The sequence below is a fragment of the Monodon monoceros genome, unplaced genomic scaffold (assembly GCF_005190385.1).
Source record: "Monodon monoceros isolate NGI ecotype Baffin Bay Population unplaced genomic scaffold, NGI_Narwhal_1 Super_Scaffold_1, whole genome shotgun sequence".
NCBI classification, from domain to species: Eukaryota; Metazoa; Chordata; class Mammalia; order Artiodactyla; family Monodontidae; genus Monodon; species Monodon monoceros.
Window position 1 is genome coordinate 55,259,601 of NW_021703765.1, and position 20,446 is coordinate 55,280,046.

At 44.6% G+C, this 20,446-nt stretch overlaps 1 protein-coding gene across 5 annotated transcripts in view; it reads right to left on the reverse strand.

Moving 5' to 3' along the window:
• The window catches only part of L3MBTL4 (L3MBTL histone methyl-lysine binding protein 4), a 352,211-nt gene that overhangs the window by 252,745 nt on the left and 79,020 nt on the right, over nt 1-20,446 (reverse strand). For all 5 annotated transcript variants that reach the window (XR_003794451.1, XR_003794450.1, XM_029228654.1 and 2 more), the window contains one exon: nt 2,988-3,079. Coding sequence is in view for 3 of the 5 variants with exons in the window: in XM_029228654.1 (XP_029084487.1) it covers nt 2,988-3,079 (92 nt within the window). In the remaining 2 variants the exon portion in view is untranslated. The remainder of the gene's footprint in view (nt 1-2,987; nt 3,080-20,446) is intronic.

Here is a 20,446-nt window from a genome sequence, read left to right on the forward strand (position 1 = left end):
TATATTAAAAGTAAAGCAATATTCTTCTGAGTAGTTTTCCATTCAGGATATGCAAAGTATTCTAAGTTTTATTTTCAACATTTCACTATTAAAAGCTGAAGAGTTCCATCTCAGCTGGCTGACCTGAACACCATGGTTATAATATTTACACAATGAAAATGAACATTAATAGTCAAGAGCACAATACCAACACAAAACTGAGTTCAGTCTGATCCTCCTGCTTGGAAGGAGGAGGCGTGTACCACCTGCCCTTTTTATTCTATTGAAACCTATCTTCGATCATAAACCATGCTTACTTCATCTTACGTATATATATATATATATATATATATATACACACACACACACACACAATATATGTATTGTGTATATATAGTACATACAGAACATATATATATATATATATATATATATATATATGTACAAATGCTCAGTTAGGGCAACATCTTCCATCCTCAGGACAAACCAGATGTAATAGGTGATGACTTCCCCTTCACACGCAGGTGGTACGAAGCCCCATCTCAGCACAAAACACCTAGTAAGCTCATTACTTGCATATTCCAAGGACAATCAACAATTCTCCCTCGTGCTGTTATCATGTTCTCTGGACATATCTTACACCCCAACTAGATGGCAAAACTTTAAGAGTCCGTGTCACAAGCACACTAGTGTTTCTGTCCAGGTCTTACGTGGTGCTTTGCACACACGGAGCCTGAGTTTGACTGTCAAGCCACACGTGAGTGGCTTGACTGTGAAACTCCGAGTGAAGGGAAAGGCGGCCACCACAGCAGATGCGGCTGCTGCCTGCTGTGCTAATGCCTCACCGTCACCTTCAGAGCTGACAGGGGTTAGAGCTCAGAAGCTTGAGGAAGTCATAGTTTTAGCCAAGGAACCATGCAGATGGTGTGCCCTGCCCCCTGCTCCCCTCCCCTGACCTTCTGGGTCTCAGAAGGTCAAGGGGGAGGCTATATGGCCCACAGCCCATCACTACACGGTCCCCAACGCAGCCTCAGGATCTACTTCAGGGCAGAAATCCCACACTTGCCCTGGAGGTGCCTCAGTCAGCACTAGGACCCAAGGGGAATCTGGGGAGGAACTCCATTCTGCGTGAGTTGATGGGCCTTAAAGGATCTGAAAGAAGAAAGTCTGAGAAATAAAGTGAACACACACTGGCTGAGATGAGGGGAGAAGGTGGGAGCTGGACGGGGATCTAGCACTTTGCTGCCATCGGCCAGAACTCGCCCTGCCCTGGGAACCACACACACTTCACCCCCAACATCCAAACATCGGACACAGTCCCAGAGGGTCCTGGTGGAGGTAAGAGAGGATCCCTGTCCTGGGGTCCTGGTCCGAGGACACACGCAGGTCTGATTCCTAGGACACTGTGCCCTTCTTGGTCAATCTCCGCCTTCATGGCTTCTGGCCGCCTTGAGATCCTGGACGGTCATCTCACCAAGCACAGCCATCGGGTCACAGCCTGGCCTGTGCCCTCGCATCCTGGACCCCAGCTAGGCTACATCTGCCCTTGGAGGTCACAGAAATGCACAGGCCTTCGCTGGCTCCTGGCCTGAGCCCTCTATCCTCTGACCTGGAGTAACCACTGCAGGAAGGGCATGAGACGGCACAGGGCGAGCTGGAAAGGGCGACTACAAGTTACACTGGGTCACCCCGGTCAAAGCCAACCCCCTGTAAAGAGCATCTACACTCAGAACTAAGGAGAGGTTTCCGGAAGCCACTCAACACAGCTGGTGACAAGAGCACACTGAGAACAGGCACTGTGCATCCTGTCACCTCGGGAACTTACACGCTTAGTGGAACGAACGCCCTAAGTCTTGTCACATGACGGCAGTGGGGGCAGCAGGACCCGAGTCCTCAGCAGAACCTGCACAGACCTTAAGCCTTCTCCCCCAGGGGACCTCTACCCACGCACAGGAGCCCCGAGGAGGCTTCCAACCCATGGCCTCCCCAGCCACACCCTGAGGTTCTAGTTCAGCAGGTCTCAGGAACATGCACGTCCATGTTTTCCAAAGCTCCCTGGAAGCACCTGGTATGAGGACTGGGTGGAGAACCCACAAGTCGATATTCAGTATGTCTTAAATTGTGAGGTGCCGACACTTGGCTCTGCTTTCATTCCGTGCCGGCTACACCTCTTCTCCCCGGTTCTACTGCCATGTCCTAGATTAAAACTGCTAGCCTTCTCACATAATAAAGCGTACTACAAGCAACTCAACGGATGTCATGAAAAGTGAAGCAAATAAAAAGTTTTAGCTTCTCTCTGCTGGTTAAAATGCAATATAATGATGCAAATCTGATGCGATTTTTAAAAATTCAGATCGCCCCTGAAATAATGAAAACACAGCCCGAGAAGAAGAGAAAGGGCATTGGAAGGTTTGGTACCTTGGGTACCAAGATGAACCCCAGAGCTGCAGGCCCCTGGTGCCAGGAGTCATTGGGTGGAGCAAGTCTACCGGGGCTGCTCCGGGCGTCCCTACAGTCAGGGACAACCTGCTGTAGGGGGTTCACTGTCCCCTCCAACATGCTGCCTGACCCACCACTTCATGCAGCACATCAAAACAGATGCCTGGCACTGATCCTTGGGTGGACAGATGCAGGTAACATCGGCGAAGAAGAAGAAGGACTCACGCTTGGTGTCTACCACGTGCCTGTTATATCCGACGTCCTTCACACGTACAGCGACCCAAGGAGGCAGGTGTGGTGATTCCCCTGCTTTACAAACGAGGACCCCGAGGCACAGAGAGACTGGATGGCCTGCCCGAGGTGGCAGCGCTAGGTTTCAACCCAGGCGGGCCGGCCCCAGAGCACACACGGAATCACTAAGGCTTGGATTAGCTTTGTTATGTCAATCTCCAGCAAAGTCTACAAGTCAGATAAATTGGTATGCTATCTAGGCAAACGATTTCATTTCAGTGGATTCTCTTAAGTGTGGATTCCCTGCAAAACTGTAAGACCTTCAGGGATTTGTTCACCTTGGAAAACAGCTCAACGGGCGCTGCCACGGCCTCCTGTTCCTTCAAGTACTGCTCCCAAGACCAGGCCTCATGCGTGGCCACCGCAGGGGCTGGAAGAGAAAACACAAGGGCTGTTCTTGACACAATTAGTGACTGAAAAATTATGCAATTGAAGATAAATCCAAGAAGCAGGCTAATTACTTAAACCGATGATCAGAAGACCAAGCAACTAACAGCAAGGAGCCTTATCGCTGGCGTTCTGTGAGCATCTGGTACAATCACATCACCTCACATCCCCAGCTTTTCCTGGGTTAGAACAGACTTATGAACACACCCCATCACCAACCACTGATGACACGCAGGACGTGTGCCCCCAGCCCCCGCTCAAAGAAGGGAGAACAGGCACAGGTTCTCTAGAAGGTGATTTGGTTACTTTTAAGGCGAAGGACCTGAACTTTTTTTTTGTAATCTCCTTTCACTTTCCTACCTCCTCTTTGTGGGAATGCCAATTGGTACAACCTGCCGAAAGGCAACGTGCAAACTGTCAAAAGCCTTAAAAATTATTTGCATACTTTGAACCAGCCATTCTCCTAGGAATTTGTCTTAATGCAATTACAGTGATGTGCCCAAGAGTTTATCCTAGAACCCTTCATAATAGCGAAATAGTGGAAACAAACTGAAGAGAGGGCTGATTAAATGCACTGTACAGATGTGTCGTTTTAGTAACAGCTCATAAAATTACATTGCAGAAGACTGCTGAATGGCAGAGAAAGGCTATGTTAATGCTACACTAAGTGGGGAAAAAAAGTTTAGGAAACAAAATGATCCTTTTTGGTAAAATATATAATGGAAACAAAAAACACTAAAATCATGTAAATCAAAATCGTAAATGAAGTCATCTTTAGGTGCCGGGATTATAAATAATTTCTTCCCATTTTTCTTTGTACTTCAGTTTTCTGCTTTTCTAGATGAATAACTATCCTTTGTAATTCAATAAAAATATCACTTTAAATAATAAAAATCTGGCAAAAAGATTAATAATTGTTTTAAGTTTATATTCTATGTTCCAATAACTCCTTCTCTAGGGTTAATATGCTAAGGAAGTGGTCCTGATAAAAGCTGATGGTGAAAATGGACATCACACAATTATTACAGCAAAAAATGCAAAGTAACATTAACATGGGAGAAAAGTTAAATAAATGATATTTATATATACATATACACATATATACATATATGATTATGAAGTCAAAACTATACTTTTTATAAAATATCTTGGGAATTTTCTGGGATATCTTGAGAATTTATTATCAAAGTAAGGACACAAAACAGTATATATTTTATGATCTTAATTTTTAAAATACAAATTATTATATATATTAAAACATTTGTTTTTCACATACTTATAAAGCTCCTTCTTCATGCAAGGCAATAGGCATATATGTGTGTCTACATATACAAACACACACGCACAGAAAAGAAATTGGAAAGAAACAGAAAAATATTAACGGTGATTATACGCGGGTGGTGGGATTAATGTAAATATTCTTTCCTTGTTACTTTCTGCAGTTTTAAAATTCTCGACAAGCATTATTATAACCAACCACACACACACACACAGTTGCACACACACACTCATACACACACGCTCCTGGAGAATTCTGGTCAAAAGGGCTCTGTGAACATTAATTTTAACATTTATCTTGTTGTGAAGTGTTCCCGAGGAAGGTCCAGATGGTGAAAGGTCAGAACTACAAGCATGTTGGCGGTGACAGGTAGTTAGGCACACCTCCAAGTCAAACATTCGGAACCTCTCAAGACGGTAAAGCAACCTGATGGAATAACAAACACGAAACTCCACCAGCTGTGCAGGAAGACGTAATATGGGCTTTTAATCACTTAAAAAATATGTTCTGAGCTCCTCTTCACATGCCAAGAAGCATGCTGCCTGCTGGAATAAGAATATGACCCAGTCCCTGGTCTAGTAAATGAAAAAGAAATAATGTGTATTATTTTTCCCTTTAATATTCATATATGCAATTGACAAAAAAAAGTAATTTAAGCTCAGGTTATAAGGAAAAAATCATATCAAATTACAGTTTAAAACAGACCCACAGAGCATGCACATTAATAACTACTGTTTATCAATCACAAGACGCTGACCTGTTCTTGCTAAGAAATACACTTATTAAAGTAAAAGAATTTTAGAAAGCACTTTAACCATCAAATAAGGCTGAGAGAACTGTTATCAATGGATTTCCTTGCTTTGGAAACAGTGTGACATCTCTGTGTGATTCCCACCAAGGAGCTCGCAGTCTGTTAGCCATCACAGCACTAGAAGATTTGCTGCCATTTCTACACGACATGCGGTATTTTATTTTGCTAAACACAGAAAGCAATTTGATAAACCCTGAACATTCTCTGGTAAGATTATTCAACATCCCTATTTTCACATAAGCATTTTACAACATCACAATTATAAGCGTTACCAAAAACATTACAGCAGCGTTGGCTCCAAAGCAAATATAAATGTCTCGTTTTCTACAACAGCTGTGTTCCTGAAAAACTTGTGTGTGAGGGGTGACATCACCATGTCGTCCCCAACGTAGAAGAAGGTCATTCCTCACAAGAACCACGAACAACTATTCAAGACCGAGACACACTGAGAGAACCCAGACCCGGGGGTGAGGCTGAAGCCACCCCTGCACCCCAGAGACCCAGACGGATGCCCAGAAGGACACAGTGGGAGTGGAGAGTAGGGGCTGCAGGTGATGCTGACCACACTGCCCCTCCCCCAGGCCTCCCCAAGCCTCAGGCTCATCCAGTGGGAAATGAGGACCCCGGGAACAACCGGCCCTCACCCCCAGAATCCTGGGTCACTATGTGGGAGCCCCTATTCTGACGTCGCCCCACGGGGACTGCAGTGGAATCTGGAGGGCACAACACTGGGGACTGACTGTGATGGAGAGGGGGGAGGGGCTCGTGACATCCGCACAGGGATCTCGGGATGGAATTCACACCTGCATCACCCAGGTGGGGGCCCCAACCTGCAGCTCTGCTCACCTGCAGAACCAAGTCAGGGCGCAGTCTGACGAGGGAGCTCGATGGGGTGCATACCTGCCTGCATCGGACCCTCAGGGAGGAGTTCTGTTGGCCCTGAGCCTGCTCTGCCCAAGCCCACGCCCAGTGTTGCGTCCCAGCCCACCCACGTACAGAGAGCCTTCCAGACCCATCGACCAGAAGCGCTGGGACAGTCCTGGAAGATGTGTGCCTGCCGGCACTTGAGCAAAGCCTGTGGCCCTGTTCAGCCAGGGAACTGGGGTGCGGGTCAGCTTGAGGTAAGATGACAAACAAAGAGCTTTACTGGCTTTCAAGCTGCTTCACCCACTGCACCTGGGCAGGGGACCTACCTCACAGCCCTGCTCACCACCGAGTACAGCCTGTCCCCCGGGAATCCACCCAGACCACAGGGGACACTGTGAAGCCCACTCCACAGCCCTCCGCACGTGGGCGCCTGAACAGGGAGCACAGCCTGGGGCCTCCTCTGTCTGCAGAGCAGAGCCAGTGGCCTCACCCTCAGTGCACGCTCAGGGCCCCAACAATGAGCTGTGCAGGCCCTAGGTCGCAGCCTGCTGCCCTGCCAGGGAGATAAGCTAACTCACACCCCGTCCACTACTGAATACGTGCCCAGTCCTGGCCATCCAATGAGCCTGACCAGAGAGCCCAGGCGACTGCAGAGCCCACCCTCCAGCCCCACCTGGGGAGGAACCCAGCCAGCCGTCCTGTCCACCTGTTCTGGGCCGGGGCACAGCCCCCATCCCTGTCCTCTGAGCTCAAACAGATGCCTCACCCCAAATAAACCCTAACAGCAGGCCCACCTGCCCAAGGGCTTTACCAGCAGACACGCCCAGAAACCCAAGCCGAGCTGACTGGTGAGGAACCGTCTCTGCCAAAGCAAACTGCACAGCCTGGAAGACGAGCCCCACTACTCAGACGCACAGATTCCAACGTGAGGAATCAAGGGTCATGAAAAGCCAGGTAACTATGGCACCAGCAAAGGAAACCAATAAAGCTCCAATGACTGACCCTAAAAAAGAGTGAATTATGAACTGTCAGACAAAGAATTCAGAATAGTCCTCCAGAGGAAGCTTAATTAACTACAAGAAAACGCAGACCATTAAATGAAACTAGAAAAACAATGCATGAACAAAACAAGAAGCTCAACAAGGAAACAGCCACCATCAAAACAACCACAATAACAAAATAGCCCTGGAGTTCAAAAATACACTAACCGAACTGAAAAATTCAATAGAGAGTTTCGAGAGTAGACTGGACCATGCAGAAGAAAGGATCGGCAACCTGGAGGATAGGACACTGGAAATTCCCCAGTCAGAGGAGCAACAAGAAAAAAGGAGGATAATAGAGAAGAAAGCTGGGCGGAATTATGGGACACGGTGAAAAGAAACAATATTCACATTATGGAAATTCCAGAAGGAGAAGAGAAAGAGAAAGGGATGGAAAGTGTATCTGAAGCAATAATGGTGGAAAACTTAGAGAAATGGACATTTCACATCCATGAGGCCCAAAAGGGCCCCAAACAGGTTGAACCCAAATAGGATTACACGGAGACACCTTATAATTAAATAGTCAAAAGTCAAAGACAAAGAAAGAATTTTAAGAGCAGCAAGAGAAAGAGAGACGTCACATACAAGGGAAACCCCATAACACTATGAGCGAATTTCTCAACAGAAGCCTTTCAGGCCAGGAGAGAATGGGACAGTTTATTCAAAATGCTGAAAGAAAGCAGGATCAGTGCTTGGATGGGCTGGAGGCTGGTGGCGTGTGCATGTGTGTTACACCCTATGAAAGCACAGGTGCACTTGAGCCAGGCCACGTCCTCACAGACAGCAGACACTGGGATGCATAGGGTTAGCTCTTAGAAGCACCCCCTTTACAAAGGGCTCACCATGTCTAAGAGGACCAGGCAGCAACATCGCCCTTGGAAAATGGCACACTGAGCAGGATACATCCCAGACCAGATACCTGTTAATCCTGTACACCACAATTGTGTCCTGCTTTATCATTTCAGATCTGGAGTTTGGAATAATTCAGTTTATTTAAATTGATAGAAAACAACCTCTACTCCTTTATTTCAGCTCTTTATATGAACAGTCCTCCATATGTGCGTGCTAGTGTTTTTTGTTCTCAACTCCTCTTACAAAATTCCATAACATAAAAAGCACAGCATGCTGTTTAAAAATGGAAAGAAGCCCTAGCTGTCATCTAGCTCTGTGATTTTTTTCAAACCTTAAATTTCTTTCTATCTTGTAATACCCTATAATGGAAAAGAATCTGAAAAAGAATATATATATTATATATACATATATATAATATATATACACACACACACATATATAATATATATATATATACACACACATATATAATATATATATATACACACACACATATATATAATACACACACATATATGTAATATATATATACACACACATATATATAATATATATATACACACACACACACACATATATATAATATATATACACACACACATATATATAATATATATATACACACACACACACATATATATAATATATATACACACACACACATATATATAATATACACACACACACACACATAACTGAATCACTTTGCTGTGCACCTGAATCACTGTCAGTCAGCTATACTTCAATAAAAAAACAAAAAATATTATAACAGTATATTGTTAATTGAAGGTAATTTTATCATATTTAATTATACTGATGATTTTAAACATTCTCTTCCTCATTTAAAAAGTGATGCATGCTGATTTTAAATTCATTGCCAAAAAAAGGCATGATCTGTCAACAAACAAAACTATATATCAAATTTTCTTCGGGGACCAAAGATACATTAAAATTTAACCATATATTATAGAATCAAAAATAGATAAAAACTGTTTCCAAAAATAAATAAATAAACATTTTTAAATTAAATTAAAATGTTTCATCAATAGGGGGGCTATAAGAATATTCTCTCTAGTATGACCCCATTTTTACCTACAAAAGTATCTTTCTAGGAGCCCCATCATGAGACACCCCGTGAGTACAGGTACGCTGCCTGTCCCACGCTCTGGCCACTTGGCATCACATTCATCCCCCTTGGAGAGCAGAGACTGACAGATGAAGCCTCACCTGACACTAAGAACACCTAGTTCTAGGAAACTGCACAATATTTATTAGTGATTTTCTAAACTAAAATTAAAAATGGCCAGGGGTGAAGAATGAATAAACTGTCATTCTTAAGGACAGAACCAGGTAAATCCTATAACTCATGTCCCTGAGAGACACCTCCCCAATTCCATTAACCATAATCAGTCTTTGACACCAACGTTTCAACTTCATTTCAAAAGTTATGTTGCATCCGGCTCCATCGGCAGCATCTTAGAAAATGTGAGAAAAACATTTTTTTTTTGTTGGTTGTCGGTAGCAACCAACCAATTTTATTACACACAGATATAAATAATGCCTCCCTTTGTGGTACCAACTGGAAATGATACAATTTTCCCAACGTTATAACAACTTGTCACTGCTGGGAAATAACCCCAAAACAGAAGCTCCATGAATATAACTGCACTTCCCAACCTCTCACATGGTAATAACTCTGCGTGTCTCCGTAGCAAGGACTTCTGCCTGCTCTGCTGAGAACATTTTTCATTTGCAAATGTAGGCTGCATCTCATTCCAGTACTGAATTCAAAACCAGTTGTTGCTCATTTCCCTGCGTGTAGCGGGTGCTGAGAGCCAGGACACGCCAGGAAATGCTCGGGGACTTGACTCGTGCTCACGTGACACCTACTCTAGTGGGGGAGACACACGTGCAGACAGACAAGTGTCACCCTCACCCGGCATACGGGGCGACTCAACGTTCCTGTGAATAAATAGGCAGACACGAGTGTTAACGCACACCAGTTAAGAAACCCAGACAATGCATCTGGGAACAAAATAAAGAAGGATTAATTCTGACCAGAGGACGCTTCCTGGAGACTGCTGCTCTCCCAGACAACCAGAAAGCCAGCAGGTGGTCCAGGCAGGGGCAGCAGGAGCAAAGGGACAGGCTGCAGAGGGAAGAGCCCCTGACAACGCCCGTCTGGGTGTCACCACGGAGCCTGTGGGACACACGGAGCAGAAGGCAGGGTCGCTGCACGGGGAGGAAGTAACCGTGGAATCGGGCAAGTTCTTCCAAGTCGGAAGGAAGAACTTGCTCTAGCACCAGTGCTGAGTAAGAAGGAAACAAATGCCAGAGACAAAGGCTGAAGGCGGAACGATGACAACGGTCCAGGCAGAGGTAACGAGGGCGTTCCCTAGAGAAAGGCGGGGAGCCAAGGGGCGACGCAGAGCTAAAACCGAAGGACCTCGGCCAACAACTAACTTCCAGGGGCGGGGTGGGGCAGGGTGAGGTGGTCCAGGGAGGAGGACCCATCGGGGGAACCCAGTGGGGGATCAGCAAATCGAGGGAGCAACGCAGGAGGCTGCAAGGAGGACGGGTTATTGTCAGAGATGTTGAGTTTTAGGTATCTGGAAGAATCTAAGCATATATATCCAAAAAAAGGAGATCCCAAATTTTTCAGCAAGAGGCAACAACTGAGAAACGTGGAGAAAGAAGAACCAAGGTCAGAACGTGCGCATCCACGTCAGGGGTGAGTGAAGATGTGGGGAGGAGGACGGGGACAAGGGGAACTGGCAGGGACCTGGGGACACACACAAGACCCGGAAGTCAGGGCGGCAGAGCGTCCCAAGGGCTGAAGGACCAGCACCGTCTGATGCGGAACAAGGTCCAGTGAGACCAACCTGGGAGAAGCAGCTGCGGCCGGGCGGCCAGGGTGTCACCGTGACCTCAGGGACAGAGGCTTCGGTGGAAGAATGTGCTCGGAGGTCAGACTGCACGAGGCCAAACCCTGAAAAGAAAGTCTCAGGGAAGCAGCAAGTGTGCCACACTCAGAGGCTTGCAGACGAGGAGAAGAGACAGGTCGCAGGAGAGCTGGAGGGGCACCAGTCACATCACGAAAAAGGAGCTCTTCTCATTCTTAAGGACTGCAGGCAGCAGAGGGCATTTCAATCCATCAGCTGAGGAACAAGAACCGGAAGACAGAGATGAGGCTCCTAGAAGAGGGGGTGACCCAGGGGGATGTGCAAGACAGAATGCTCTGAGAACACAGCAGAGGAAGGGCCCTACTAACATCAGAGAACCTTCGGGAAGGAGAGAGAAGACATCACCCCAGGACCTCGATCTCCATGACCAGGAGTGCATCACGCTGGGAGCACAAGGGCAGGACAGTGATGGAAATTCCTCTAGGACAGATGTGAGGCCCACGAGGCCGTCCTGAGAGCCGCTCGGCCAAGCCAGTGACTCTCAGAGGGGCTCCCGGCAGTCTGGGAGCAGAGCAGATAGTTCAGTCCATGGACAGCTGGGCACGGATGAGGAGACAGCCCAGTGGATGAGGGGCACCAGCCTTGAGCACATAAGATGAAATGCTCCAGAGGCCCGACCTGGCCGGGGGCACAGGAAGTCAGGAAACTACTGACGAACACAGAGGAACAGAAAAGCTAACATACAGGACGCGAGTGCTTTGACAAGCTTCCATGGAACGAAGGAGTAGAAGGACCCGTGGTTCTGAGGGTGTGACCAAGAGAGTATTTCAGGGTCCAAAATGAGGTGACTCAGCCATTTCCCCAGGTGCTGCCACAAGTGGAGAGAACAACAGTGCACAGGACCAACACCGGAAACCTGTGTACAGCAGAGAAGAGAGGTGTGTAAACAACTTATTCTAATATGGTGGTTTTCAAAGTGTGGTCACCCCCTGGAACTTGTGAGAAATGCACGTTTTGGAGGCCATACCCCAGACTTAATGATTCACAAAACTCTCCACTTTAACAATTTTTCTAAGTGATTCTGATGCATGCTAAAGTTTGAGAACCACTGTTCTTAATTAACGTGAAGAAACCTACAAAGTAGAGAGAAAACTAATTATGGTTGATATCATCAAAGAAGGCTTCCCAGATGACATGACACGTGCCTTAAAGGATAAAGTTCTCAAAGTGTGGTACTCAGAACTACAGCATCAGTATCACCTGGGGAACTGTTAGAAATACAAAGTTGGGGCATCAGTCAAAATCTTGGGCATCTACTGAATCAGAAACTCTTGGCGGGATGCCTATGAGCTGTTTTCACAAGCTCTCCCTCTGAAGCAGCTCATGCTGGAGAGCTCCAGCTCCGGAATGAGGGTCAACTCCAGCTGCAAATGGCCCTAGAGACAGGGGCAGGACTGAGAACTCTTTGACCACGGTCCTGTTCTTGAATTTCCAAGAGTCCCCATCCTCCCTCAGCATGAATTTTATAGTACGGCCCTTTTCCTGAGGAAGCTGGAGTGATCTCTCTTCCTTGCAAAAGAAATCTAATTAAAACACCACGGGAAGAATTTTAGTCTTAAGCCCATATACATGCTGTGAAACCAGCAGAAGTTTTTAAGGAAAGAAATGCCATAATAAGTTTTGGACTTGTTTCTCCTCTGCCCTGCCCATTGCCGGTTTTTTGGTAGTTTTGATTTTTTTTAAAGACACTGCTGGTTGCAGTTGTAGGGATTATGGAGTAGAAATAAGGAGAGAGAACTGATACCAGAGGTAGCAGAAAGGTGGCTGTTTCAACAAGCCAGCCCGAGATGAGGAGGTCTTGATGTGATACAGCTGGTGAGGACGGAGAGGAGCAGAGAGGAGTCAGGGAGAGATGTGAGTAGGACCTGACATGCTGGACAGCAGTGAGGTGGGAGGGAGACCGAGTTTACGACTGTGCCGAGACAGGCGTAGAGGGCAAGATGAATACATTTTCAGAGATGCTAAACCTCTGAAATCAAAAGGGTCTAAAGGAGATGCAGGATGAACTATCTAGGGGGCATTAAAAACGGCTTTTTCAGGAGAAAGATCAGGACTGGGAACTTGGATTTCATGGCCATCAGTGTAGAGGGGGGCTGAGATTCTCCGGGAGTGTATGAAGAGCACAAAGTAGGCAGTGGGACCAAGAGCAGAATTCTAGGGAACTGAAGTATGTCAGATGTGGGCAGAAGAAAAGCAATCAGTAAAGGATAGTGAGAAGGAGCAACCAGAGAACAGGATGAATGAGGGAAGAAATACCTTCAAGAAGTAGGGAGTAGTAGCTATCAAATTTAATAAAAATATAAAACAACTTGAGGACTCAACAAAGGTCACTAATTTTAGTAACTGGAAGGACTTACATGGCCTTTACCTGAGACTTTAACACAGAGAATGACTAAAGATGTAGGAAAAAGCAGGGACCTGAAGCTGGGGAAAGAGATGGGATCAAAGACAGGTGGTGGGATTAGCCTCAAGATGGTTTCTATAAGAAAACAAGGAAAGGGTGCTGGTCCAACGAAGCCCAGAGGTGAACAGGAGAAAGGCTGGAAGCATAGTCTGTGAGGAGGACAAAGTTTACAGGTATGCAGGTGGAAATGCAAACTGGAAATAGTAATCTTCAGAAGTAACAACTCAAAGAGCTGCCAGACTACGGGGACGGAGGAGTCATGTATGACCAAAACAGAGAAAACCAATGCAAATATGGTCAATAATATTGTAATAGCTTTGTACAGAGACAAATGGTTACTAGCCTCATCGTGGTAATCATTTCATAAGGTATGCAAATGTCAAATCACTATGTAGTTCACCTGAAACTAACAGAATATTGTACATCAACTATATTTCAACAAAACAAAACAAGAAAACAGTGCAAGCTAGGTGTGCTCATTGATTCAACAAACAGGGTTTTCTGTGACACAGGCCCTGTGTTATTTGCTAATGATTCAAAGAAGAAGATATAGGTTTTTTCCCCTTAAGAAGCTTACAGCTTAGTGGGGAACCAGGCAACTATTATACAAAAAGGAATATCCAACTTCAGAGACATGAACTAAGGGCTGTAAGAACACGGTGGACAAAACAATCGACACTGTCTTCGGGGCATTACGTTTTCATTTTTCATTCAACAAATATTAACCATAATGCTTATATGCTACAAGCTTATAGTACAGCACAAAACAACCTACCATTACCCACCATAAATTCTAGTGTGTGAAGACAGATTATAAATAAGTAAAATACATAGTATGTCAGATGGCAATAAGTGTTAAGGAGAAAATATAACAGAGAAAGCAGCTAGGCAGTATTAGCAGGAGGAGCTCTGCAGACTTCCCACCAGAAAGAATGGAAGCAACAAGGCAATGGAATGGCATCTTTAATGCAATGAAACCATGAAACTGTCAAGTGAGAATTATACATCCAATGAAAACATCCTCCAGAAAGGGTGAAATAACGAAATTTTCAGTTTCATTGAAACTCATTTTGATATGTCTACATTTCACTTACAGAATACAGTTTCCATTCCTGACTGAGTTCTTCTTCACTCCTACAGAATTCATTTTGTCTCCTACAGATATTCTTGTAAAACTTTTTTTTTTTTTTAACATTTAAGTCTTCAATCTACTAGGAATTAATTTTTTAGACAGATGATCAGTTTGGCAAACATAACCTACTAAATAATCTATGGTCTGTCCTCCTAAAATGATTTACCCATGTACATTGTGTATATTAGCCTATGTGTAATATATTACATTCTCACATCTCTTTCTGGTTTCTCTATTCTGTTCCACAGATTCTTGGTCTATTACTATACTACCAGAATGTCTTGGATTTCAGTATAAAATACCTGTATCCAATTTAAATTAAAACCAGTTGGGATTCTATTTTGGAATTGGATTAACTATTAATTTGATGGAAATTGACATTTTTGTGGCATGTATTTCCATTTGTTCACATATTAATTTATATGTATCAACAGAATTTTCTAGTTTTCTTAACAAGGCCCTTCACATTTCCTGTTCAACTTATTCTAAATATTTTATATGTTATTGCTTTTATGCGTGCAATATTTTTCCCTTTTCAATTTCTAGGTGCTGATGACATACAGAAAAAGCTAATGACTTTTTATACTTATCCTCTATCCAACCACCTCAGCTTTCTTATATTAATTCTATTGAATAGTAGCTTATAATTAGATTCTCCTGGGTTTTCTAGGTATAAAATCACATCAGCTGCAAACAAATATAGCTTTATCTCTTTCCAAAGTTTATACCACTCATTAAATTTTGTTTCTTATTTCATTCACTAAAATCGCCAAGAGAGTAGTGAATAGCAATGGTGATAGCGGGCACCTCTATTTCCTGATTTTAATGTCAATGGTTTTGATGTTTAGCTATTCAGTATATTTGCTATTACATTTTGGTAAATAATTTTAATTATATTCAATGCTATTTTACATACAAATTTTTGCTAGGAATGGCAGTTAAATTCTACCAAAAGTCTTTTTCAGTGTTAAAGATCATTATATGGCTTTTCCCTTTTAATCTGTTGATGTGTGAATTATGTTGGCAGATTTTACAATACTGAACTCTGTTTCACTGGTGAAGTTTACACTACTGAATACTATACCCTCCTTGGTAACAGGATATCATTTTTCTAATATATTGCTAGATTATACTTGGCAATATTTATTTAGAATTTCATATTTGTATGTGATATGCATTTGCAGTCTAGAGTTTTGGTTTTTGGTTTTTGGTTTTTTTTGCCGTACGCTGGCCTCTCACTGTTGTGGCCTCTCCCGTTGCGGAGCACAGGCTCCGGACGCGCAGGCTCAGCGGCCATGGCTCACGGGCCCAGCCGCTCCGCGGCATGTGGGATCTTCCCAGACCAGGGCATGAACCCGTGTCCCCTGCATCAGCACATCTCAACCACTGCGCCACCAGGGAAGCCCTAGAGTTTTGGTTTTTATATTACATTCCTCAAATCTCATATGCTGGCTTCATAAAAAATTTTTCACCTTTTTATGTGGCTTGGAAGAGTCTGAATATCATTGGAATGATCTGTTCTTTTAAAGTTGAAGAATAGTTCAGCTGTGATCCTGGCTGGACCTCATCTTCCAGTCTCTTTTACTGTATGACCTATTCAAATGTTCAACTTTTCCTGCGTGCATTTTGATAATCACTAGCTAGGAAATCATCCAGAGTTTCAAACGCGTTGCCATAGAAATGCCTGTATTATTCTCTCTTGTTTTAATTAAAAAACAACAACAACTTCTCCCACATCTTTAGTTAGTTTTCCTCACTTGCATAGTAATTAAGGTTAAGATGCATATATTTAGGAGAATGGGTAAATGGTGACAGCATTAAAAGAATAGAGAGAAAAGAAGACTGGGGAGAGTGTGATAACCAGGTGGAATCCACTTCCAGCTTGGAGCTGAGATTTGAACCTGCAGTGAGGCAGAAACAACCGGGGTACCATCCAGATAACAGAAGTCATCAAGAGAAAAAGTGCAAAATGGGAAGAGAATCATAGCTGAAACACAGGGGAATCTCAACACTCAAATGGAAGGCAGAGAGTAAAAACCTGATAGAAGATAAAGCACTGAGACATAAAATCCAGGACAGACTGATGTATCAGGATACAAAGAGAGAGCAAGTGATGAAGGAGGAGGAGAGAAGAAAGGAGGGGAGGACGAGGAAAGGAAAGAAGAGGAGGTGGAGGAGAGGAAGAGACACTCATCACCTCAACTGAGAGATCAGACCAGACAGGTGACTGTGGACACAGGGACGAGAACAAGGAGACAAGGCCAAAGAGGTGAAGGGTCACTTGAACAGGGGGTTGAATGCGCATCAGGATTCCTGAGTGGGCCCAGGTCTGTCACTAGAGGAGAAAGAAGAACTAAGAAAGCTCCAAGTTCTTACGGGAATATTCAGGTGATGGTGAAGTTTACAGTAAAGAGACATTTGTGTGCAGATTTTCCCATGTTAACTGGTTTCCCCCTTGATATGTAGTGGAGGTGGGGAAGGCAGGTCTACGAGAATAACCTGTATTACCGAGACACCGTGAAGAAGACCCAAATGACTACAGGTTGATATTAAAATACTCCCCTATGAATACCATGCTATCAGTCATCAAATTAACATCCGTCTGTATGAGTTGGCAATATCCTCTTCATAAAATGATTAACTACGTATTTCCCTTGACGTTTGCTTCTCTGTATCCTAGAGGCATCTCCTGTAATCTGGTGAATATAATAGAGCTCCAGTTGTTACTACTACTTTCATTAATTTAATTAATTCTGTCGATCAGAATTTAGAGTTTCCTCTACTCAAGACATCCCCTGCTGGACTTCAATTAATGGACATACTTAAAATATTATTCAAGATTGTTTAGGGACTTCCCTGGTGGTACACTGGTTAAGAATCCGCCTGCTAATGCAGGGGATACGGGTTCGAGCCCTGGTCGGGGAAGATCCCATGTGCTGCAGAGCAGCTAAGCCCGTGCGCCACAACTACAGAGGCCTGCATGCCCTAGAGCCTGAGCGCCGCAACTACTGAGCCCACGTGCCACAACTACTGAAGCCCACGCGCCCAGAGCCCGTGCTCCGCAACTAGAGAAGCCACCGCAATGAGAAGCCCGCGCACCACGACAGAGAGTAGCCCCTGCTCGCCACAACTAGAGAAAGCCCTCGCACAGCAACAAAGACTCAATGCAGCGCTCCCCCCCAAAAAGAGATTGTTTGTTCTCTTGATGCTGAAAGTGTTTAAAATAAATTATTCCCCAAATCATATCTTAACCTCACAGCTTGCTAACCTTTCAAAACACTAATCATTCTCAGGGAATGTAAGTTTTAAATCCATGAAGGAACACTGAATTTCAGTTCACTAGCAGACCATTTGGGGCAAAATAGAGTACTTTTATTAGTTGAATGATAAATTAGCACTGTTTAAAGAAAATTTTTAATGTAAAAACATCTAGAACGGTTTTGTGAAATTAAATTCCTGAAAAGCATATTCAAAGCAGCAGCAAAGATTTCATTAGTCCCCATCGGCCTCTTTGCCACTGAGCTCTTTAGGACTCTTTTGTTATGAGAGCCCCTTGGTCCTGACTAGAATATTAATGCTGTGTACATGCAACAGGAAAGTGCCATAACTGTAGACCTCACGACTAAAAAACCCTAAAATAAAGGAGCCCAATAATGGTGCCATTCCCTTAGCAACAGGTACACAATAATTCCCACTTCCTGCAAGGAGGCTCAAAGTGATTCTGCAACTTAGAACTTGTGGAGGCAGAATAACAGCCCCCAAAGATGTCCCTACCCTAATCCCCAGAAACTGTTAACATGCTATGTTATATGGCAAAAGTGATTTTGCTGCTGTGATTAAGCTTCTTGAGATGGGGAGATCATCTTGGCTTATCCACGTGGGTCCAATATAATCACAGGGGTCCCTGAAAGTGCAGAAGTTTTCCCGGCTGTGGTCAGAGGAAGATGTGACTATGGCAGAAAAACCCGAGAGATGCTCCTTTGCTGGCTGTGACGACAGAGGAAGGGGCCACGAGCCAAGGAGTGCAGGTGACCCGTAGAAGCTGGAAAAGGCAGGAAGCAGTTCCTCCCCTCGAGCCTCTGGAAGGGACGCAGCCCTGCCCACTGACTTTAGCCCAGTGGGACCCATGCCAGGCTTCTAACCCGAGGAACCAGAAGACAACAAACTTCTGCTGTTGGAACTGCTAAGTCATGGTTACAGGAAACTAACACTGAACTGTCATCAGGAATAATTGATATTTAGTAAACTGTTCAAACTCACTACCAAAAAGTTTCTAAATGCTCAACAAATGGATCAAATAATCATATTTCATTAGCCTGAAAAATAAGTAGGAATCCACAAATAATAAAATAGCTTAGGACAAGAGGTATCACATAGCATTTACTGCATTCTCTGATTTGAACTGAGGTTCACTGTATAAAATACAGAAATTATAAAAGAACTTTAAAAACACATCCATAGCTAATATTTTCCTGTCCCATTAAGCTGATGCTTGGGAAACTAATTTATAACAGCACATGTCGTCTAGAAAAACCTTGCACTATCCTAGCATTTTCTGTACAGAAAGCTTATGATGTTAACTCTCCAAAATAGGTTTAAATACAGTCATAAAGCTTCGGGCTGGGAGGTATCTAATAAATCAGCTAATCATTCTAAATATGAAAGAAGTGATTTCCCCAAGGTTTAGTTTTGGCATAAATGTCTTATTTCATGGCTCCATCACTCTGATAAGCCATAAATGTGCACTAATTTAAATAGCTGGTTTCAATTCCCAAGGATCCTTTCTGTGCTCTAAAAATCATCAATAAAATATAGCTTCCTTGTCAAACTACATCCTGAATTATTGAATTCAGACTTGCTATTATAAAAAATTAATTATGACAACTATCAGCGAGAAATAATTTCTCCTAAGATACCAAGCCCTGTGAAGACAATTATAGATAATTAAAAGTACAAAGAAAACGGCAAACCAAAGGCTCATCTCAGTAAAATACATTTCAACACACAGCAAAATTAAAATAGCAGTGTCATAAACTTCTAAAACCTGGCTTTCTATAGCTTTATGCTTAATTGCATAAAGCAACATAGGCAACATCTCCATCACAGAGACCGAGCCATTCTGGGTAGAAAGTGTGCGTCCAGAGTTCTGTGCAGGGTCCTGGCCCTGGTTCTGGGGGCTCCATCTGAGACGCTCGCTGGCTTCTCCTCTCCCCACGGCGGGGCGGGTATCCTCAGCCTTCTGCTCAATGTACTCCCCAGAGAGGTCTCCCTGCACTCACAGGTTCACCACTACCTACACACCTGACGACCCCTTCCACCCTTCTCACCAAACCCCTGGAATGTTCCGCAGACCCTCAGTCTCCACACGAAAGCCCAGCCTCGTCCCTCAAGTGCAACCCCCGTGTTTCTAAGGTCAGTGAGCAGCAACCACACTGGCTTTGGCGGTGGCTCCTACAGCCCCTGAAGTCGGCCACCCACCAGTCCCAAGGCTCTGCCCCCTGGGATCTGTGGAGTCTGCTCGGCCTGTGAGAGCCCAGCAGGCCTGTCTCGTGGGCACCCGGCTCCCTCCACCCCCTCCTCTGCCCACACGTACTCCAGCCCTCTCCAGGGACAGCCCAAGTCCCGACGTCCACATGGCGTAGCACAGCACCCACGGTCCTTCCCCACCGGCCTCCCCAGCTCTTGGCCTCATCAACCACTTTCTCTGGTCACTTCTGTAAACACGTATGGAGGACCCACTATGTGCTGGGCTCTATGGACACAACCGCGGACAAAAACAGGCATGAGGCCTCACTCTCAAGCATTAAAACCTAATGGAGAAATAATCCAAAATACAATTATGAACAAAGTGCTTTTATAGAACATAGGGCCTTGAGAGCACAGAACAGACCGCCCGGCCTAGTCCAGGGGTCAGGAGGGGAAGCCTTCCTGACACGCGGCTCAAAAGCCCAAACCCTAGGGTCAGCGGGCATTAGCAACACATGGACACAATGATCAGGCCA